Consider the following 23,801-nt stretch of genomic DNA (forward strand, 5'->3'; position numbering starts at 1 on the left):
ACCAGCAGTGGGTCCAGAAATTTTGCATGAAAAAGCAGATGTTTGTGGAGGTTTGTGATCAGCTTGCCCCAACCTTCAGGTGCTACAATACCTACATAAAGGTGGCCATGCTGGTCCAGAGATAGGTTGCTATAGACATCTGGAAGCTGGCTACCCCAGACTCCTACAGGTCTATGACTAACCAGTTTGGAGTTGGCAAATAAACTTTGAGGGTTGTTCTGGTGGAAGTTTGTGAGGCGATCCAGACAGAGATGTACCCAAAGTTGGTTGGCATTAAAAATATTCCTGAAACAATTGCTGGCTTTCCGAGATTGGGCTGTATCTGGGCCATTGATGGGACTTGTGCCTATAATTTGCCCTCTGGCAGGAGCACATGAATATACAAACTGCAAAGGGTATTACTCCTCCAGCATTATGAAGGCCTAGTCAACCACTGGGACAGATTTATTGACATCAACATGGAAGGGTGCATTATGCCAGGGTGTTCTGGAGATTGGGACTTTATCTTCATAAAGAAGCTGGAACACTATTCCCACTAAATGACATTGTTATAAATGGAGTCACTGTCCCCACTGTTATTTGATGGGCTCCCGCTCACCCCCGGATGCCATGGCTTATGAAACAGTACCCTAATTTCAGAAGACCTGTGTCAAGATTCCTTCCCCACTCTGAACTCTAGGGTACAGATATGGGGACCTGCATGAAAGACCCCCTAAGCTTATTCTTACCAGCTTAGGTTAAAAGCTTCCCCAAGGTACAAACTGTTTTACCTTTTGTCCTTGAACCTTTATGCTGCCACCACCAAAGTTTCTAACAAAAATAACAGGGGAAGTGCCCACTTGGAAACGTCTCCCTCCCCACAAGATCCCCCCAAGCCCTACACCCCCTTTCCAGGGGAAGGCTTGATAAAAATCCTCACCAATTTGCACAGGTGAACACGGACCCAAACCCTTGGATTTTAAGACCAATGAAAAAAACAATCAGGTTCTTAAAAGAAGGATTTTAATTAAAGAAAAAGTAAAAGAATCACCTCTGTAAAATCAGGATGGTAAATACCTTACAGGATAATCAGATTCAAAACATAGAGAATCCCTCTAGGCAAAACCTTAGGTTACAAAAAGACACAAAAACAGGAATATACATTCCATTCAGCACAACTTATTTTATCAGCCATTTAAACAAAACAGAATCTAACGCATATCTAACTAGATTGCTTACTCGCTTTTTAAAGGAGTTCTGACCTGCATTCCTGCTCTGGTCCCTGCAAAAGCATCACACAGACAGAGAGGACCCCTTGTTTCCCCCCCGCCTCCAGCTTTGAAAGTATCTTGTCTCCTCATAGGTCATTTTGGTCAGGTACCAGCGAGGTTATCTTAGCTTCTTAACCCTTTACAGGTGAAAGAGTTTTTCCTCTGGCCAGGAGGGATTTAAAGGTGTTTACCCTTCCCTTTATATTTATGACAACCCAGAAAAAGAAGAGTCAACTACACACTGAATAGCTGTTGAATCGCGGTGGCATGTGCATTTGTCAGATTGACATCCTATTGGCGTTGCCTTCAAAACCGTTTGGATGCCACTGTTGTCATACAGTCTGCTTTATTGTGGCCTGCTGTATTCTGCACTGTCTGCACAGAGAAGGGCTGAATTTCTGAACCAATACGAACAGCCAGACAATGCCTTTCTTGGCTGGCACTGGATCCACACATGCAAGAGAACTCAGGGATGCTTTGTACGCCCACAGACTGTGTCTGCACAGCCCCAGGCATGAGGGGGAATGCATCAGTGTCTGAAGTTGTGCTGTGACTGGGTGTGGGGCAGCTGTGGGTAGGTTAGTATAATGAATTTTGTAAAACGCTTTCCTGAAGTGTATGGAGGTGTGTTATGCATTTTATAAATACTGGCCAAGTATTGCAGTTCAGTTTGTGGCTTACTCTACTGACTGTTTTAATATGTTTATGAAATTAATTGAAACCAGGCATGTGACGATCTTTAATAAAGTTTTTCCCACTTTTAACATTGCATAGAATCAAATTTGTAACTGTAGCCTTGTGTGCAAAGTCAACCCATGTATTTACAAACCAGCGTAAGAACCAGAAAGGCAGACCAGCTGCCATCAAAACATATAACACAGTAACCAAACTCAGCACCGAACCAGTGAAAGGTGCATGTTACCAAATGACATGGATAACTGTTTCTGGGTGTCTCCTGGCCCTCTGTTCTCCTTTGCCTTTCTGGTGCATTTTACGTGTGTGGGCCATGACTGCATTGCAGTGGATGAAATCACAGGGTACAGTAGTCTGTGCTGTTGTTCCTTGCCTGTGACATAGTCCAGACTTGTCCAAAAGCTGCATAGTCTGCAGAACATGATAGTATGGAGGGGACTCAGGATGTGGGGCTGGCGCAGTCGCTCATGGTGGCAGTTGGGCCTGCAATCTGGTAGCCATGAGTGCTAGTAATGACTTTCTGTTACTCACTGTCTTGCTCCCTCCACCGGCAGTCATGCTCCATGAATCTCTTCACAAATTACTCCTTAGCCTATGCATAGGGTTGCCAACTTTCTAATATTTGAAAACTGGACCCCCTCTCCCCACCCGCCTGACCTCTTCCCCCAAGGTCCTGTCCCTGCTCCACCTCTTCCCCCATCACTCGCTGCTCTTCCCATCACCTGATCCTTTCCACCTCCCTCCCCCTCTGCTGGGCTCCCTCTGCTCCAGGGCTGGGACTGGAGCTGCAGCCTGAGATGGAGCCTGCTGCCTGCCCATGTGATGCAGGTAGGAGGCAGCCCCAGCTGAGATGGGGCTGGCATGGGTTGATGATCCAGAGCATTCCCTTTCCCCTCTCCCCCTCCGCCAGAACATCTGACCAGACACTGCCAGGTCCCCTTTTTGACTAGACTTCCCAGTTGAAAACCAGACATCTGACAACCCTACCTGTGCAGCCTCTCTCTCTCTCTTTCCACCCTTCTTGCAGCCTTCTCCTGATACTCAGTCTGGTCATTCTGGAACTCCATCTTACTGATTCGTTTTCTCTAGAATCTCACCTAGCAGCTCATCTCGCACTCTCTTTCTCCTTGTCCTAATTAGGTGGATCTGTTCCCACAGGGTCCTGGTGCCATGTGTTTGCCTTGCAGAGATGGAAAGGCCTTGAAAAGAAAGTGAAAGAGTACATTATTGTCTGACCATGATAAAAAAAAATCACATTTTCCTCTGTATCAAAGGATAATTAAAAGGTGATTAATGGGCTTTATTTTTTTTCACACACAAAAACACTGGCCCCATCAGACATCCTTTGGAGCAGCGCTGAAAGCCATTGTGGTAAAAAACACATACAAAATTCAGTTGAAATGATTTCTATGCCCCCGCCTTCATTTTTCCAGGGCAAGGCAGGGCTTATGGCGGTCGGGGGGGGGGGGGCGGGGTGTCTAGCCCTAGTTTTTCAATCTTTTCAGGCTTGTTTCAAAAAACAATGTGGCCCCCATCACACCTGGGACCATGAATATTGAAATGTATTTATCATAATTGTATGGTTACTTCATGGTGTCACTACAAGGCAGAGTTAAGATTGTTTGATTCGTGCATTCACACACATTACCACGTATGGCTTTCTTTTAAATTTAATCTAACCTCAGAATCTCCAGGGTTTGTAGTTCTTGGTTTTGAGATACTGATGACATAACTGTAATGTTCTCATATCCTTAAATTACTGCTATGTACTCTCCACTGTACCTTCATCTTAAACTATTTTTTGTCTTGGAATAAATATATATATTGGAAAGAGCAATTAGACTATGGTTGTACATTATAATTATAAATTATATAACTATATTATACATATTCTTAAGAGCCTATATTATATTTCATATATATGGAGTGAGAGTCAAACATTTGATTAAAGCATTTTTTGTGTGGAAGGTGGATTCTGGTTTTCAAAGCCTTGTGTACTTTACGTATGTGGTATAGGTTTCTATCTAGGTAATTACAATTAGTACCAAAGAAGAAGGATAACTGAATCTCTACTTTAGATTTGAAGGTCCCTCAGGAAACAGATGGCAGGGAGAACTGTATATTTCCATATTTTATTGTTTCATTTGTTTTAATTCCAAATGTATGAGGAGGTTAGACTTGGATTACGAAATTAGATCTGTCAAAGAAAAAGAAAAATATAACTACATGTACAATGGAAACAACTCCCTAAATGGATCTAAAATCCTATGGTAGGTAATCTGATCTAATTTTTGCAGAAAGGCGAATGCCAGATGTTTGCTCCACTTTGATCTTAATAACACTTTAGGCTGCAGACAATAAGATTGGTTTTAAATTTATTGGCTCTTTGATTTCTACATTCTAATGCTTTTTAAATTCTTTACACAAGACAGATCTATATATAGGCAACTGGGGTGGCATCAGACGTGTCAAATGCTTAAGACATTTATGAAAAGAACCCTGTTTGGGCTTCTATGTCGAAACAAAGCCAAACTTTATAATACAAAGAAAAGTGACTATGGCTTGCACAGAGTGTTTTTTTATGTGAAGCGCCAAGTATCGCATCTGTGGCACAGCTCCTTGTAGAACTGCCATCTTGCCAAAATATTAATAAAACTAAAACAATTATTAAAGCAACATTAAGCAGGCGGTCTTCATCAGTGTTCTTGCATGTGGAGTACAATCTACTGTAGATATTTAATCTCACCTTGCTGTTGTATTAAAAATTCTTTGTGTGTTCTAATGGTTAGTGTCTTTTAAAAGGAGTGGTGCCACTGAGTGCTTTGAGAAATCATACTATATGCCTGCTCTCCCACTGAAATTGGATTCTCCCCCAGGCTAATGACGCTGCTGATTTGCAAATGTAGGTTGAACTGAAACCCAGGCTGATTTCTGAGTGCCCTTGTGGTTCTAGCCAAACATTTTATATAGCTTTAAGTCCATTATCAGTGAAAGCATATGGGAGACCATGATAGGGTAAAGGTTCTTTCCTTGAGACTGAAATGAGATGGATTCCTGAAAGGTATAAATCACAGGATATGGCTACACAGCACACAAACCTGGACTCTGACAGGGTTAAGTGCAAGCCTTCCTTCTAGACACAGAGAAATCAGTCTGACTGGGGCCAGGCACTCCTCTGGACTCAGGCCAATGGACCCTGCTGGGGCTGGGGGGGAAGAGATCAGAGCCTGAGTCCCGTTGTGACCATGGGTCAAAGTCCAGGCATATTGCAGTTTGGATGCAACTCAGGTCTGGAGAGTCCACCAACATTATCCCACAATCTCCTTGAGCTGAGCTTCCCAGATCTTCCATTCCAAAACTTCCTACCTGCTTCCTACCCTCCCATGTATTAGCATGACCAGCATTGCCTGCATCAAGCACGCTGCTAGCTGGCCAGAGGAACACAGCTGCATTCTGGTTAACCTCTGGTGTGGGGTGTGCAAGACATTCAACTTCAACAAGAGCATGAGAAATAATCACGTCTACAAAACTATATTCAAGTGGCTGGCCATCTTGGGGATTGACCAGACAGTAGCACAATGCAGAGAGCAAATCAAGCAGCTGAAGACAGTCTACTGCAAAGTCAAACTTCTAACAACACCTCTGTCTTCCTGCCACTTGTACAAGGAATTCACCTGGGTTCTGGGAATTCTAGAAATCACTGAGTCCATAGTGGTTCAGGACAATCTGCCGAGTGGAGATGACACCCTTATAGTCCTCCCTTCCCCACATCACAAGCATTGCTAGAGGAAAGCCAGCTGTAGGATGACCACCTGTCCCTTATTTTAAAGGACCTTGCCTTGATTTGTCCCTTAGGGGGACCATCTATCCCTTATTTTAAGATGTATTGAAATGTATTAAAACTAGTAAGTACCATTTTAAACATTATATTGAAGCTTATAACAATTGCATTAAATACACGGGGAGCAGAAATGTACACTTGAGAGAAAAATGTTAAGGGAAATGATGTTTTGCCCCTTATTTTTCATGTAGCTTTCCCTTATTTCCATCCAACAAAGGCAGTCACCCCAGCCAGTTGCTGAATAAAGGACAAGAAGTGACGTGACACCAAGGCTGGTAATTGAAGAGGCTATGCCAATGCAGCACCTACAGCACATTCTAAAGCCGTACTCAGAGGAGCTGTTTGGGGATGACCTTGGGGAGCTGTCCTCTTCAGAACAACGTCAGAGTAAGCGTCGGAGCCAGAGCTTGGTAAATTTCTGATGCCATGTTTGTTGTTATTAGTATATGGATGGGAGGGATTTCCAGCTTATGGCCTATTAAGTTACTAATACGAGCCGGGGGCTTGGTGTGCTTCCATTCATGGCAGAACCCACAGCATTCCTCTAGCGTCCTCCATCCCTTCCCCCCGAAGCCACAGGGGATTCAAAATGGATACCATGAAATGAGGATCTTAAACAAGCACTTATCATTAAATGTTTACTGATTGTTATAAGGGTAGCTTTGGGCTCTACAGTTAACAGCCTCCACAATTAACCCCCTCCATCTAATACAGTGCACCTGATAAATCGACCAGGCCTGCACTATCCTGGGCTCTAATCTGTGTCAAAAAAAACCCTGTTGTTTCAAATTGTTTTCCTCCTGGCGTCACTACTGATATTACTAGAGAGAGAGAGATTAGCTATAGATAAAAATTATAACAGAGAAATAGATATTATTATAACCTTTGTACTTTTGGCCTGTCTTAATATGCATTGGAATATAGCTGTTCCCATACGACATGCTTTAAAAAGGAAATGCAAACATGATCATGTAGAGTTGTCTCTGTAGACTGTTTAATGGGTGCCTGTGTCAATTACCTGCCCGATTCATTCCCCAACTATGCAAGTTACTTCTGTATCACGGCAAGGAGGAGTTACATCTTATTTCAACTTAGAATGTTTTTTTTTTAAATGTGAACCCAAGAATTCTCCTTTTATGTCAATGTGTAGTTTGTTCTTCACATCTTGTTCTTGCACTCACTTAAAAGGGCCAGGTTATGAATTTTGTTTCCAATATTTTAGGAAAATAATTGAAGCATGATCGAATGACCATTAAAAATCCAGAACTGCTCCCTATAACCTCAGTAAAAGCTGGGAGAGGAATCCAGGCAGCCACAAGCCACACGCTGTCTATGGGGGACTTTATCAAAGTCACCAGACATATTCCCAGACAGCAAACGCAATGCATTCTACTTCAGATGTTTACGTGAAGATGCCTAATGAAGTTCTAGTATGAAGCTGCGCACCGGGCTTGGTTATGGCATATACATTGCTGTATGTTTATGGCTTTATTCTCAGAATGTGATGAGCAACACATAAATACAGCTTACGTTTTTTGAGGTCTATAATTTCATTTTTGGAGGGTTATTTTTAGCAATTTTTGAATTTTGTGTAGCTGTCCAAAAATCAGGGGTTTTCAAGGCGCTCTTTGTATTTACTAATGTATATTATGTCCTTTACTCATTATGGAGTATATTCTGTAATAAGTAATTTCTTTGTAATGTTCCCTAATGCTCTTTAACGTAGCACTGTTTCAAACAGCATTCGTTAACGTGCACTAGTGAACCTTTAGTGCACACCAGCAGGGTCTACACTGACAATGTATAACACTTCATGCGCTGCAGAAATCATACCCCCATACTCCACATTACTGCTCTGTGTATACAAGCCCTTAGAAACAAGTAGTAACCGTTTCCATTGTTTTCTGCTGTTTGTTGAACAAACACCAATTTCTTTGGGGTCTTGTTTTTAATCAGGTGTGTTTTATCTGTTTTTAATTGGTTAAGACTAAAATCAGAACTCCTATGTGTAAAGAAATGTGGTACTGAATTTTACTAGAGTTAATCTCTTTCAGTTGAAACCTAAAAGCCAGGCCCTGACAACATGTGGTCATTAAAGGTCTCTGGGCAGTGATTTTAGCCCTGGTGCCCTGTCCAATTCCCAACATAAATAAATTCCTAAATTCCCCTGAAGTTTCTAGTTATTCTGCATTTCCCTTTAAAAACTTTAGATAAATTCATTCCAAGCGCAACTATTGGTGACAATTGAATTCATGTCACCAGAATCCTAGTCCCTCTTATCACAAAACTATGATGAATTCGTCCTAAATATATAAAATATAATACTATTCACCCTCAAGGATTCCAAAAAGCTTTAGAGACCACATCATTCATTACTGAAATGCAATAGCCACTTTGGCCCCCAGTGCTGCGGGTGCAAAGTTATTCCTGGGGTAATTCTAGTCCCATTTCTTTGCTTTTTCCCTGTAGGCAAATCATTTAGGGCTAGATTGAAACTTTAGGCTCAGCCACATGTAGGGGATGGTGCATAGTTGTGCCATCCCAGGAGAAGCACAATTTTTCCCATTGTCCCTTCTTGTTGAGGAGGAGACTAAGTCACTTCTTCCCTTTTGGGGGTGCAGTTTACCCTCCCCTTCATACAGGGTCAGCTCTGCTGGCCATTGGGTGGGGACTGAGCCACAGTGCTGCCTATTCACCGCCCCTCTACACTTATTCATTTGGAAGAGTGTCAGACATACATCTCCCGCTCTTCCCCCATTGTCCAGAGTTGCAATCCAGACATCCTTAATGTGGCCATATAATTTGGGAAGGCAGGAAAGTAATTCTTACTCTAACCTTCTACCATGGCAGGTCTTCTTAGGTTTACTGTTGTCTCTCACTGTGTGCCTCAGCTTCCGTATCTATACAGTGCTCGCCACTGCTAAGCACTGTATGAACTTTACTTGAAAGGTACTATGTAAGTGCAAAGTGTATTATTAAATGTAATGGTTTATTGTAACATAAATAATACACCATCGTACCTTAAAGACATCCACTGGCTAAAGTCAGAATGAGTGGAAGAGGTTTCCTCTCCATTTTGCATCCTTTTCTAAAAAAGAAGTCAGCTCTGCAAATCTATTCCTGTCGTGCTATTGCTATCCAGCCGCACCCATGACCCAGACCCCAAAAGAGTCCAACTGAATTTTAAACAAAAAAAAATATTTATTGTTACTTTATTATTCTCCTGTTTGCAAACTTTAAAAGCACAAAAGAACTATGGGAGAACTGCAGCACACAGGAGAATTCAAAGGTTATACAAAACAAAACAACCATCATGACACAGTCTGGGTCAGCCTTAGGTTTTGCACATGTCTAATGTGAAGATACACACATGGGGCTCCATCAACTCCCCACCGATGACCAGGTTCTTCCACCTTTGGAACTGGAATCCAAAGCATCTCACACCCCGCTCCATCTTCTGTTCTAATTATGAGACAACACTTTTCCCTGAGTGCTGGCTCCTTCTAAAGCCGCCAGTCTACATCACAGTCATAATGGTCTATTTTTGAACACGCCAATATAACTCAATTGAGCCACAAGGTACATGACTCTGAAATTTATTATCACCACCTGGCTGTTCAGTGATCCATCTTAAAAGATGTAGTAGTCTTAGCCCAGGTCTAAGTGGGACAGCAATCCATATCACAGAAGCCAGCATCCCACATGCCACTCACCATCCCTGAATCCAGTAGGATTGCACAGGCGTTGGGATAAAACTACTCCCCCACACTTCACCGTGGGCAAGTGTGAAACAGATTGACAGGTTAGAGCGGTAAAGCTTACGTTGCTAATGGCCATGTTCTACCCACTCCATGGGGAACATAAAGGAGTCCAGCCTCTATGGCTGTAAGTCTGGTACCTTTCCCCAGAGCTAAATTTCCTTTTAAAGTCTTCCAGATCTGTCCCTAGGGTTCAGCCTACACGTTCCTATTCAGAGTTTTTAAAGTGTTGGCAAGTAGGTATGTTGACAAAGTACTGAGTATACTTTGTAAAAAATTGGGGGTGAAATCAATAAATGGTGTTAGCACTGGCCTGAAAGTGGAGTAATGTTGTGCTGAGGCTGGCCCACGTCTATCTCTAAAGCCTCAGCATTTCAAGTTTGATTTACAGTTTTGAGCTGTCATTGTAGAGTTTACAAGGGGAAAAGTGTGAATAAGGATTGAGATTTTCCTTCTATAAATTGTTGAGGGGCGTGGGGAAGTGACAGATCTCATTTAAAGACCTTATTGAAGTTGCCATGGTGAATGATGGTGCCATTGCTTGTCTCACTGTCAGAATTTAAGGCCTTTTTTAATTAGAAGAAACCACAGAAGTCAGAGATCAGTACAACAAACCCAGAGCAAGCTGGAAACTTAGGGAAGTGGAACGAAGGAAACCAATAGGCATGGACTGAAGAAGATGTTTTATTTATTTGTTAATAATAGTTAAAATGACATACAAAATGCTGGGTGTGGGGGGAGAGAAAGTCCAATTCTATTCAGCTGCAAAATTATTAGAATTTCATTTTAAAACCAAAATTTGTTTCATGAGACTGAGAATGAAAACACTGCAGTCTTAGGTTATATAGTCAGTTGCAGGAGGGGAGGTTAGACTAAAAAGCAGTCGTTTAAATACATATTGTGGTAGATATTACATATCTTGTATAATTGTAAGTCAGCAGAACCTTTTTACTCCCAAGCAGTAACTAGCAATTCACAAAAGTCTGTTGTATAAAATTTACATTTGATTTTGCCTAAAGGGGTTCCTTTGTGATCTTTGCGTAGATAACTGACTGTTCCTTTATGTACATCTTAAAAGCTTCACAAATTTTGCTTCAAAAAGTGTTAACCTCTAAGGAATGTTAAATAAAGGAGCCAGAAACATCTAAAGCTTTGCCTGCTGGCTACGGAGTGTAGGGACTTAGGCCCAGATCCTCAAAGATACTTAGCGCCTAACTTCCGATGAGGAGTTATCTTTGAGGATATGGTCCTTAGCAACCTAGGGTGAAATCATGGCCCTATTAAAGTCAATAGGAGTTTTGCCATTAACTTCAATGAGGAGGGGTCAGGATTCACCCCAGCTGTGTATCTGTTAACTGAACAGAAACAGTAAGTAGTTTAAAGCTTTCAGCCAGGTTTCAGAATGATTTTTCGTTTTCACCAACTCGGAAGACGTCATTTAAAGGAAAACAAACCCCCCCTCTCATATCAATGAAAAAAGCTTTGTATTAATAACAACATTAAATATCCATATCTTTCTAACTATTCACATTCCACACAGTGGAAATTTACCTCCTGTAACTCCAGATTTTAGTTTTTAAAATCCATGAAGAAATGTGTCAGAACCGCAAAGTCAGTAGATGCCAGATCCAATGTGTAAAGTTTAATAATATGAATCACTGATTTGCAATCTTAGTGTTACAGATGGCAATGTTGTGGATCTTACAGTAAAAATATATTAAACGCAGAAATGTGGGATTTGACCAATAACTGTGACACGTTGTGCAATAGCTGTGGCTTTTAAATAAATGACTGCGCAGATCCTGTATCTGTGATATGCCAATGCTGTATTTTCCCTTTTGACGTAATAATAATAGAATAATTGTCTTTCTTGGCGTCCAGATGGACAAAAATACTTTGTAGCTTGCTCCTAAATTAGGGCCCTATACTCCCCTCTGTTGTGAGGCATAGAATATGAGGAAGCACAGTTGTCCAATTATTGCTAGTTGTGGCCTGTGCATACAGAAGAAGAGCAAAGGCACCTCAATGGCCAGCTGTCTCCTAGACTAGAAGCCCCTCCACACCAACCTGGTGGGCCTAATTCTCTCACACACACTGATTTTATATGAGGATAACTTTAGAATGGAATTTCTACCTTCACTGGGGTTACTTCTGATTTATGGCCCAATCCTGATCCCGGTGACATCAATAGTGGCAGAAATAGGCCTTTCCACTGATGTGCGATCAGATTGAAACTCATTGCTGGGGATGTGCTCAAAAGCAGCCATTCTGTGTGGCTTGCTTCCTTCTTCACCTGGCTGGTAAACACTGTGAAATTACTGCTTGTGGAAGCACTCTGTGAGATAGGGCTGGGGAGGGCGAAAGCAGCAGCATAGCTGCTGAGTGAGTGGGGAAGCGAAGATTAGGGTGAAGTGGGGAGTGGCAGCCTTCTGTACAGCTGTGCTGGTCTCTATAGAGTCTCCTGCAAGACTTTCCTAAGTGTTTCCATGGCCCCGGGCCGGTCCAGAACTCATTCCCCTAAGGGGAGAATGCCAGGATAACCCCACAGGAGAAGCACATGGAGTTGTAGGAGTTACTGTTCCCCTTCCATGGCTTTTTCTCCAGAAGGGGAGCATTTAGCCTTTAATTTTCAGGAAATTCTCTTTACTTAGTCCAAATCCTGTTTAAATGTAACACTGTGGCAAAGGATATAAAAAGCAGATTATTGCTGACAAGGCTCTGCATCTCTTTTTCAACGGACTGCATGCCTGTGGCAGAGCTAAAATAACAATAACAATGCAATATTTACTAGTCAGGCATGCCCTGTCTTTTGTCTCTTTGTGGTTATTGCATTTGCAGTCACATGATGCTTGTAATTTTTGCTTTGCTCTTTATATGCTAAATTACTGTCATTTTGTGCTCAATGTTGTATACTGAGATTTTTTTGTGATTGGTACATTGTGTGAGAGAGAAAGTACAGATACACAAAATACATAACCTCATTGGGTGCACATATATACCCACATATGTAGAGAGCGACTGTATATATACATACTACATGTACAGTACAGACACATACATAAATATATAAAGCAGCGGATATCTGAATTACAAGACCATAAATAAATCAAGAGGATCTAGTGACATAAGAATGGATCTTAATTGATTTAGACTGTTATTAGAATTCAGAAATGAATTCCTTGTTCGTAATTCCTTTTCATTTTATATAACAAATGGATTTGTCTATAAATTAAAGCAAAAAAGTAGCAGAAGAAAATGTCTTCTCTTATTCCTTTGTCTTTCTCATCTTTTCTCTCCTTCCATCTCCTACTCCCTCCTGTCCCTTTCCTCTCCTTCCTGCTAACTCTTGGCCTTCTTTTTCCTTCTAGCTCCCTGGGGTTATGTTTTCTCTCTGTCTGTGTCCTGTTGGTTCCCGCCCCGTCCTCCCAGCAACACGGATTTTTTTAAAAAGAAAGGCATAATAGAAACTATTGATGCAAGTGTGGCTTTTAGTGAGGTTTCACCTATGGCTGCACCTCTTTTAATACTGGTTATTTTAAATTTAGGATCAAATTCATGCTTGGAAGCTCCTGAATGCCTCTGATTTGATATTTCTTTTCATATCGTGAAGGTGAATAGTATGGTCTCCAGTGAAACATTAGCAAAAGGCACAGCTGCACTGAACCCAGCAAGCAGGGAGAATGTGAGTGTATGCTAAGGGTCCTAATTCATAGATGTGATATTGAACCGGTGTGTTTATAGGCCTTTGGTGATATTTCACACATGATTTTAAATGTTTTTACTGTGTAGTGAACATTCATATATTTCTGTATAGATATGTAGTCACACACACACACACACACACACACACACACACCATGTTTTGGGTGATTCACTCTGGTTCCTGTCAGTTATGTCCAGCCACGCAGGTATGGTAGTTATGTCACTCACTCTTATTTAACCTGGCAATGCTGATTGCCTATGCCTGGAGCATTGGAGTAATAATATATTGCAGAGTCTAGTCCAAATCTATGGATATACACCGACATTCCTTGACTCGCGTGATCCTCTTCTTCTTTCTAGGGGGCTGAAGTTCAGGGCAATTGAGTGTAACTGTCATAGTGGTGAACTTCTTAGGTTTGCAGAAGGAACAGGACTGAAAAGAGCCTTCCTCTTTGCGGACGTGCCTTGGGATGTAGAAAGAATTGCACTGGCCATAGCAGAATCTGTTGATAATAGTATGACTATTGCAGCCTTCTTCGTGGATGGTTTGTTTGAGGGGCTGAGTTTTACACCAATCCCTCTTAAGATACTTGCGTTCAGTGACGTGTAATGCTTCCTGGCTAGACTCCAGCACCTCTTCGGCAGGCATTGGTGTGCCAGTTCCCCGATCTCGGTGCCTTGAACCTGGCTGCTGCTTTGTCTGCGTTTGCTCTGAATCATTGGGCTGATCCTTGTCGGGAGGAGGGATGGCTCCCTGAGACCCACGACTCTTCTTTTTCCCCTCTGCTGTGGGTAACAGGAGTCCAGCTAGAAGAAGCAGACCACCAACAGCATACACTGTGCGGACCATCCTAGGTAGGAGACAGTGAGGAAACAAAACACAATTGTGGATTTCATATGAAATCTGCAAAAGACAAGTGTACAATATTTCCTCTGGTCTAAGAGAAAAGTGTGTAAGAGAGGAGAGGTACCCAGCCTTTAATAGCTGGAGAGACACTTTAGTGTTAAATGGAGTTGCAGAGAGCTACAAATAGAGTGATCCCATTTCAAAAGTCTCTAGGTCGGTCTGGAGGGAGTCTAAGGGTAGCTCTACACTACAGGGCTAAGTCAACCTAAGTTACCCAACTCCAGCTACGTGAAAAACGCAGCTGGAGTTGACAATTGTGTGTAGTGTATATCTTCTTTCACTTCCTCTCCCCACGTACATTACACCACTTTAAGTGGCTTGATTCTCTTCTCTCCTCACACCATTTTCACTCTGGTGTAACTCCATTTCCTTTGATGGCGTTATTCCTGGTTTACACTGGCGTAAGAGGGGAGAACCAGGTTCAGAAATGCTACACTTGCTTAAACTCCCTTTGCTTAGCAGAGTATAACCTACACCATATTTACCCATTACACAAGCCTCGGACTTTGGCCCACTGAGGGGTGTGTGTAATGGAGTCTAGGTTGGTGTAACTCAGAAGAGAGACCAGTGTAACATGAAAAGCAACTAAGGTTCTTCTGGCTCTTTGGCACGTTGCACAACGGTATGAGAGGCTTCATACCGGTGAATTTGGGTCAGTTTCCAACACTTGAGGAAGTGCACTGGTTGCACCAGGTTGCAGGCCTGGGAAATAAAATTTCTAAAACTCAAGCTAGGTCACTGAGGGGGTGCATGTTTCATTCCTGCTGGGGGTAAACCCCCTCTGATTGGGTGCTTTCCCCACTTGCCCGCCTCCTGAGGAAGAGCAGCCAATCAGGGCTGCTGCAGGAAGCAGGCCAAGCTCTTCCCCCAGGAGCCAAAGCTGTTCTCACAGGAGGGGATTGATAAGGGGTAAGCAGAAAGAGCCCAGAAGCTCAGGGCAGCTCTGTTCCCTACTTCTTGGAAGAAACAGGATAGCTCCTCTCTGCTCCTCCACCTCCCCTAGCCCTCCCTGCAACACGTGAGTTGGGAATGGGAAGAGGGGTTAAAAACCTCTGGAGTTGCACGAGGAACAGATGTGAGATGGGGAGTGAGTGGTATACCTGATGGAGGGAAGGGAAGCAGAACAAATATGGGGGCAGAATTAATGGAGGGCAAGGGAACAGAACTGATGTGAGGCTGGAATGTGCAAAATTGGTAGAAGCTGATTTGGGGGCTGAGGGTAGAATTAATTTTGGATGGGGAATGGGAAGATGTAGGGGTGATAAGACCCTCCCCACACACTTTTTTCAGACCACTTTAAGCTCTGGACATTGCATTGATGTGACTCAATGTCATGATGTGTTACGCCCTATCTCCCCGCCCTGTGTCTGATGGCATAGGTATCTTCCCTCCCTTCTACCAGCTTCTGAAGGTCTCCTTTCTATCTAACCTCTCCTAAGGGCTGGATCAGGTGTGGATACCACCCTTACTTGCACCAGATCCTTTTTGCCACCTGTCCCAGGTGAAGCAACTGCCACACCTCCCTTCCTCCAATCCATGAGCTCAGCACTCCCCATATTGGATCAGGAGCGCTCCTGTGATGATTGTTTCACATGTTCTGCCTGAGACTGAGACAGATCAGATAGAGAACCAGTCAGACATTATGAGAGCTATCTAGAGAGCCACAGATTGAGAATCACTGCCATAAAACATGCATGTTAATTTCTTAGTTCCTGATACTTTCAAAAATTGCACAAAACATTTACATTATGATGTTCACAGATGTCCCTGATTGAAAGAGGTAGAGTTAGGAGTCACTGGGTTTGGGAAGATGTTATACGACATCTAGACTTGCTTATGGTCCCAAGGTATTATTTTAAGTGTTTTTTAATAAATTGTTAGTGTGCCCAGAGATTGGGATAGGCAAAATAGGTAAGTGCATTCACTTTATTCATTTCGATTAATGTATCAGGGTGTGCTTGTGTTTGAAAGGAACTTCATACATAAATAGATTGAAATACAACAAATATACACCAAGCTTAGCATTCTTGCTTGATCCTAAGGAGAATGAAGGAGGGTTGCTTTTAATATCTAAATGAAATACTGAACAAGACATGCAGTTTTAATAACCTTAAGGCTCTAACACAAACCAACAACAATGACCAAAAAAACCTGGGAAATTCAAATTGAAGGTAACACTACATAATTTCAAGTCTCAGCTTGGACTGAACACGTCCTGCCTTTTGTCAGTTTGTATTACAACCAAAATGTTATTCAAACAGGTTTCTTTTTGAATTTAGTTTCCATATTTTGTCTTTAAACTAATTTAAAAGAAGACTGGTTATAAAACACTGTTTATTTTCTCAGGAGACCAGAATGACTCCATCCAGGGCTGTTCCCATCTATTTGTGTCCACACTATAATTAGACAGTATTTTTAAAGTGTTTGTTATTTACTCAGGATGGTGCCAGAACCTTAAAAAAACACATCGTACCCTTGCTAGAACACGCATCTATATAGGGCAAATTTGCATATAACACGGTCACAGCCATGGCTCCCAAATTTAATTACTTTAATTGCAATTCATTTTAACGCGGTACCACACATGGATCCCAAATCCCGCGTGCTAGAGAGGGTCCGGTGTAATAGTCATCATTGCACAAAACAGAAAAAAATCACATGCTAATTCCTAGGCAGCACAAGGAACTTCAGGTATTTGTTTAGAGTTCCATTGTTCAATTGGTTATTGCCAATGTGCGTATTCCTAAAAAGCCGAAGCACCGTTTTTGTTTTTTAAACTTGTCATCTGTGTGTCATTCCCCTTCTTCCCCTGTTTTTAAAAGGCCCTCTGAATGGCAACCTGTGAAAGGCTATTCCAGTCTGTCATATAGGGCCCAGTCCTGAAAACAATTACTACCAAGTGTAGTTGTTTCCATCAGTGGTAAGCACTACAGCCCACGTTCAAGAAAGCATCCTTATTCAAAAAACATTAAAGGCTGTAATTAACTTAAGGAAATGTAAGGCAGTAATTGTTTGCAGGATTGCGCCCCTCCACCCCCAAAAGATGGAAAACACGTTGTACATATTTAAAAGGTAGATTGGGTCATCATGAAAATTAGTGACACAGAGAAAACATTTTTCAAAATTCAATGTATTGGCAACTTCAAAAAACAATTCAGAATAATAAAAACGAATGTCATCATTCGGGGCTAGATTGTGCCTTAAACTGCACCATCACGGGAGTAGCCTGGGTGCGGGGAGAGATTGTGACTTGCTTATTTAGTAAGGACTTCACTTACAGCCCTTGAAAGGGTGCAATTTATATTCCTCCGGGCACCCACCCATCTCTGCTTGGGGTGTGTGGATCTATGACTCCACCCACTCTTTGCCTCACCCACTTCCTCCACTTGGGTTACATCTAAAGTGTAGCTCCTACATTCTACACAAGACCTGGACCCAAGATAATGCCCACATGCAGGGGATTATTCCTCTGCATCGCCCCATGATATAGGAACAATGTAGTCCTTTATGAACCAGAGCCTAATCAAACTTAAATTTTGTAGAACTTTAAAATTCAATACGGCAATAAATTACAAGTGACATTGTGCAATAAGGTAGCCAGATAGTTTCATAATTGAAATTTGATCAATCAAACAAAATCTCTCATTAAATAAAGGGTCTGCTTCCTTGCCTACCATAACTTTACCTTCTTGTCTACAATGGAGCTTATGTGCACATGGGCTCAGGCCCACACATCTTGAATGCCAAGTTTCTGACAAATGTTCAAGAGCCAGTTATGTGACATTCTGGGTAGTACAGAAACACTGGCAGAATCAGAAACGTGAACTGAAAAATCTCCTTAACAATTCAGTCATTACAAACTACAACTATGAAGGCCCAATCCAACTCTCATTGACTTCCATGGGAGCTGGATCAAGATCCAATAGCATTAACATGACTAGCAAAATCCCTCAAAATCAATTCCTCCTTTACTTAACTGCCAAGACTCAAGTTTAGAGTTCTGCTTTTCATCTGTACAGGTCCAATCCTAAAGCCAGCAGAGGCTTTGTATTGTCTTCAATGGGAGCAGGATTGCGGTCCAACAGTAATTATATTTTACACTTATATGGTGCTTTAAATTTTCTAGAGGCTAGTCTCTAATCACCCAAGAAGATCAAGGAGTTTAATGAATTAGTGATGGCATCAGTTAGAAGAAACATAATAACCCTTCCATTTCATTATTAAAAAGTATTTGTGAGTTTTTAGTTTATGTATGCTTTCTGCTATTGATTAAGGATCTCAAACAGTCAAATTTAAAGGCACTTCAGTTCCATTGTGAACTCCTACACTAGAATCGTACTGAAGTATTATGACAATGCAGCTTGCTTTAAAATGTTGGGTAAAATCCTGGCTCCAATGAAGTCAATGGTAAACTTTCATTAACTGAATCTAATGGGAGAATATTATGGGAAATTCCCAAACTGTATTTCCATAAGATGCAGAGCTGCTGGAATCATTTTTATAGTTGGGGTACTGAGAGCTATCGAACCAAACTGCAAACCCTGTATATAATGGAAACCACTTCAAGCCAGGGGGTGCGGCAGTACCCCCTGCACCTCTAGTGCCAGCACCTATGATAAAATGTGATTACATATATTTACTGACTGATCCTCATACAGCATCCAAGGAAACAATCAGATCCCAACTTCTTGGCTATTATGCAAATTAAGGAGGTTTGTACCACCTCCTGTGTCTCCAAGGCGCAAAATATTTGTATTCACAGTTTATTATATGAAGTATAGTAATGTCCTTGCTTAATGGTTCAGTAATGCACCTGTTTGAAGTACAGAAAAAGCAGTGGAAGGGGCAATCCACAAAGAGAGATAATATTTACCAAGGTTAGTCTAACAAAACCATCTTCTCTGTTTGGTAGGATTTCAGATGCACTAAAATGTCAAGTAACTCCTGGTGAGTAAGATTGTAGGGAAACCACTCTACACAATGCCAATCTATTTTTCGGTCAATGATTGTAATGGAAATGGAGAATAATACAGAAATTAATGATAAAACTGAGTGCCTTTGAAAATCCCTCCCTTGATCTATTAAACTACAGTCCCATAGGAAATCAGGACTAAAACTCTGCTGTGTATCATGAGTATGCGCGTGGGCCACATCCAGACTTGCCTTCCCCATGGGAGTAGTCCCATTGTTTTCAATAAGATTATGCCTCTCAGTGAGGCTAGTGGAATTTTGCTCCACATCCATAGAAAGTACTGATGTGGTTTTGCGGTAGTAGACAGTAATACACATTCAAAGGCGTGGTGCTAAGGAAGGCCTTGCACAATTCTGGCTTGCATAGCAGAGACAAAAACAAATATCCTAGCACAGTTAGTGTCTGAGCTCTAGGAAGAACCAGAAACATCTGAGCATGAGTGCTACTTCTTATTTCTACACAGCATCAGTGTCTTGGATACTTCTCAGTAACCTATAGTCCAGATGGAAGGGAATGCCAGAGATTGCTCTTATAGTTACCAATATCAGTATGTAAAATCCAAAGGAAGCGGGGGGCTAAGAATTAGCTGCCACCCAGAGCTCTGAGTGCCTCACAAAGTATATAACTAATCCCCAAAAATTCTAACAGGCCGCATGGCCACATACATTGTTGAGCTCCCCGTGGATTTATAAATCTCCTTGCCATTGGAGTGGAGATCTAAGAACAATATATATGCATCTTATCCATATTGAGAACATTGTTGATTAACAAAATAAGACTCGCTGTGCACAATGGTAGCTGGGTGAGGGGGGAGTTTATCAGGAAGAGGCTCGCTGTGTTAGTTGCATTTCCAGAACATCCGATGAAGTGAGCTGTAGCTCAGGAAAGCTTATGCTCAAATAAATTTGTTAGTCTCTAAGGTGCCACAAGTCCTCCTGTTTCCAGAACTGGGTCTTATGTAAAGATAAGCGTTTTCAGATGCAAAACACGAAGTGATGCTATAGGCTTCCTTCAGCAGGGCACCCTTTGCTTTCCGGCTTCCCCAGAAGCCGCACTGCCCCATCCATCTGTCTTCCACACGTGTAAGCCCCCCACCACCATAGTACCTAGAGTCCTAGCCGAGCCTTGATTGTCATTTACTAAAACCCCGATCGCAGTCAGCTTCCCTCCTCACAACACCATTGGGGGGTGGGGGATCCGTGGGAGAAATGTTTGTGATACACCCGACACTGAAGGTATCAGTTTTCGCTGTGTTCTCTCCGGTTGTTGCAAATTAAATGATCCCCTTTAACATCAGGCCCAGTGGCTAAGCAGGATACTCCTATAAAAGTTCCCCGTGTTGTTTCGAAGGGAGATTTGCTCCTCTACTCTATAATCTTTTTAAAATCAGGCCTGATACTTATGAACCAGGCTGGGCACGTCGCGTCTATGCACACAGCGCGGACGGATAAACCGTTACGATCACTGCGATGAAGGAGCAAACCTCGCCAAGGGAACACATCGCCCCAGGGACGTGGCGAAGCCAGCCCCTTCCCGCAGACATGCTCGCAGGGCAGGGGCAGCGCTCCCGGGGGGAACAGAAGGGTCGGCAGCGGACAGGGGCCTCATCCCTGCGCCCTGCTTAGCGGAGAGGCGTGGGGACCAAGGCGGGGTTTCCCCTTCAAACCTCTTCCCTTCCCCAGCGGGGCAGAAGGGCGAAGGCTGGAGCCGCGGAGCTCAGGCAGCCCCGGCAAGGCAGCGCTTTGCGCTGTGACGGGCCGCTCCTTCGCGGCTCTGCCCGGGAGAGGCTTGGAAAGCGCCTCAGCCCTGGCGCCCGCGGGCTGCGCGGGGCAGGTGACTGGGTTCCGCGCTGCGGATTTTTACGCGCAAGGAGACTCGCTTTTAGCGGGGCTTGCCGAGCCGGCGGGGTCTGGCAGGAGGCGCAGGGGCCGGGAAAGGCGCAGGGACGGCAGTGGGCTCACCAAGCCGGCGGGGGAAGCGGGAAGAGCGCTCAGCTGGGACAGTGGCCAGTGCGCGTCCCCGGGCAGCCGTAAGCCAGGGATGGCAGGCAGGGGAGCCGATCCTGCGCTCCGGACGCAGCCGCGCTTCCCTAGCAGATCGGGGGTGGGGGGGCCGGGAGCAGGACCTGGGCCCGAGCCGTCGCTGGCTTTTCTGCACGCGGGAACCTCCGCGGGGCTCGGTTTGGATCAGCGCGGCGGTCCGCAGAGGGGAGCTAACAGGGGCCGCTGGGCTAGACCCAGCGCGCAGAGAACTGGCAAACTGAGGCAGGGCCACGGACAGATCTGGGAGCTCCCGGGTGGGACTGGTCTGGGTGCTTGTGTGTTAACGTGCCCGAGCTGGCACATTCCCCGAAAGAGACAGGAAAGTCGCCAGGGCAACAACAACAGCAGCAAAATGCCCTGGGCATCCGAAAGGGGGTTAGGAGGGAAAGAAGACAAGCGAGTGGGTCGGTGCATTTCCAGCATCCCAGCTTTGAACCGTGCGGTGCTTCCGAGCGGCCAACACCCTCCCCGAGCCCGCCCCGGGCGAGAGCCGCTGGCGGGGGAGGACACGCAATGAACCGGGACAGGGATTCCGCGTGTCTTCCCCAGCCCGCCGCGGTCAGCCCAAGCTCCAGCTCCGCGCTAGCTACGCGGGTCGCGCCAGCGAGACCGCAGGCGTCTTCCGGCACCTTTGGGGCTACGGGAGGTTCTGGGTGCGAGCTATTCAATCCTACAGCACCCGGAGCTTCCTGCTGCACTAGACGGGCCAAGGCAAACACCCCCTCTGCGGGCTGCATCTGCCCCGCAGGGCTCTCCTGGGATCGCTTCCAGTCCGGCTGAGAAGGGCAGGCCAGCCTTGAAATAGACACACTTATCTTTTATCGAGGAGGGTTCAATGGAGACCATCCCTCCAGAGCCCTAGAAACTGACCCAGCCCGGCTCGCCTGGGATCGCGCCTGGGGCTGCAGCACGGGGAGGGGGGAGCCCTGGTACCTGGGAGCCTCCAGCCAGGATCCATGCTTTCCCCCCAACCCCCCTCCCTCGTGTTCAGTCACTCCTCGCAGATGCCGGGCTGGGATTTTGCTGCATGTCTGGTGGGCGCCGAATCCAATTTGCTGGGAATGATGCTGTAGGCGGAGATGACAGGCAGAGCTAATTGGGCTTTTGCAATCCCTCTGTTTGTCTAGGGAGATAAATATAATAGCGCCCTAATCTCAAGTATTGCGAGTGGAAATACCTTTCTGTCTGCTCCACTGCATCGGAGCTGGGGAGGGGGTGGGAGAAGGGGGAGGCTCTGTCATTCCTCGGAGGGGCTGTTTGGGAAATCAAAGGGCTCAAGAGTTTTGCAAGCCAGCAATTAATTAAGGTCTATTTCTGTTAAAGAGAGGGAAAGCGACTGGGGGGAAGGGGCGAGAGACTGGATCAAACCAAAAATCAGAATAGTGGCTAAATAGAGCACCTGGGCCAAAGGTATCCATGGCGTAACTCCCCTTACACCAGGGATGGGCTAGCACCGAAGTTATCACCTTCTTGTCTCCTAAAGAGCTGGCCGTGTTCATGCCCCGGAGAAGCCTGTATAAAGAGAGATCGGTAAGAAATAATCGCCCCACTCACCTGCTCTGGTTGCTGCTTCCCCTCCTGTGCGGTCTGTGGTCGGAGCGGTGAGTTCTCTAGCTCTGCTCAGGTCTCCTGTCTGGGGTGGGTTACTTCGCTGGCCGGCTAGAGGCTGCAGTGGGGTAGGAGCCTGGAGCTGCCAGTGAGTCCATATAGAGGGAGTCGCGGATCTTGATTACAAATTGCAGCAGCGCCGAGCTGTCTCCCATTTAAATGTCTGCCAGCTGAGATCTGCTCTCCAAGCCCCTCCAGATCATTGGCCAAGCGCCTCCAAAGATCGTGTTATCCGCCCCCTTTAACGCTTCCATAAACTTCCACCAGGGAAAGCTTTCAGTCATCTCCAGATAAACACTCGGCTACTTTCCTCTTTCAACAGACTCGGTGCTAAAGGTCACCCCCAAGGAATTGTTCTTGGAATGCACAGAAAATCAGATTTTCCACCTCCATTAAAGTCCGATATTTAAGAAGAGTTAAATATTAAATCCTCCCTTCCGTTCATAGTGTAGTGGGCCAGGAACTGCATGGAAAGCGATTTGCACACACGATCTCTCCTCCAATAACACAAAGCAGATAGAGTTGGGGGGGTCTATCCGCTAGATTAGAACATTTGCTGTTAGTTTCTAACCTGGTCTAGTTAGGAGGGGATGGATCCAGCAAGATTTCTGGGTCTCAGAGTTGCAATACGGTGCCATTTCTGACGTTTGTCCTTAGCAAATATGCCCGGAGTTATGTAGCTTTGGTAATAATATTGGTTGGGGGGGGGGGGCGATTAAAACATGTGAATCACGATCCGATACCCACACGAGTAGAGCTTTATCAATGAAAGGTTTCATCCCCGCAAGAGCCGTGACACCGCCTTGTCTTTCCCCAGCCAGAGGTGTGTGTGTCTGAATATTGAGGTAGCTGTCAGCAGCCAATGTTTGCGTCTACAGTTATTCTGTGCTGCGGTTTTGCACGGGAAAGAAGAAAGAGTCCAACGTCTCCAGATTGTAATGAAACTAAATGTTAATAAAACTAGTGATCAAGCGTTCCCTTTTAAAACAGCATTTCAGAGGGGGAACGTCTGCCATGGCATGTAAAAT

The 23,801-nt window shown here is 44.2% G+C and overlaps 1 protein-coding gene across 1 annotated transcript; it reads right to left on the reverse strand.

Moving 5' to 3' along the window:
• Positions 1–10,213: 10,213 nt before the first annotated feature.
• GREM1 (gremlin 1, DAN family BMP antagonist) lies at positions 10,214–22,947 on the reverse strand. The gene is made up of 2 exons (XM_007069363.4): positions 22,720–22,947; positions 10,214–14,095 (listed from the first exon to the last, which is right to left on the reverse strand). Exon 2 carries the CDS (start codon positions 14,092–14,094, stop codon positions 13,540–13,542), a length of 555 nt encoding a protein of 184 aa, XP_007069425.1. The 5' UTR covers position 14,095; positions 22,720–22,947; the 3' UTR covers positions 10,214–13,539.
• Between the last annotated feature and the right edge of the window lie 854 nt (positions 22,948–23,801).

The sequence above is a fragment of the Chelonia mydas genome, chromosome 6 (genome assembly GCF_015237465.2).
Source record: "Chelonia mydas isolate rCheMyd1 chromosome 6, rCheMyd1.pri.v2, whole genome shotgun sequence".
Classification (NCBI taxonomy): Eukaryota; Metazoa; Chordata; order Testudines; family Cheloniidae; genus Chelonia; species Chelonia mydas.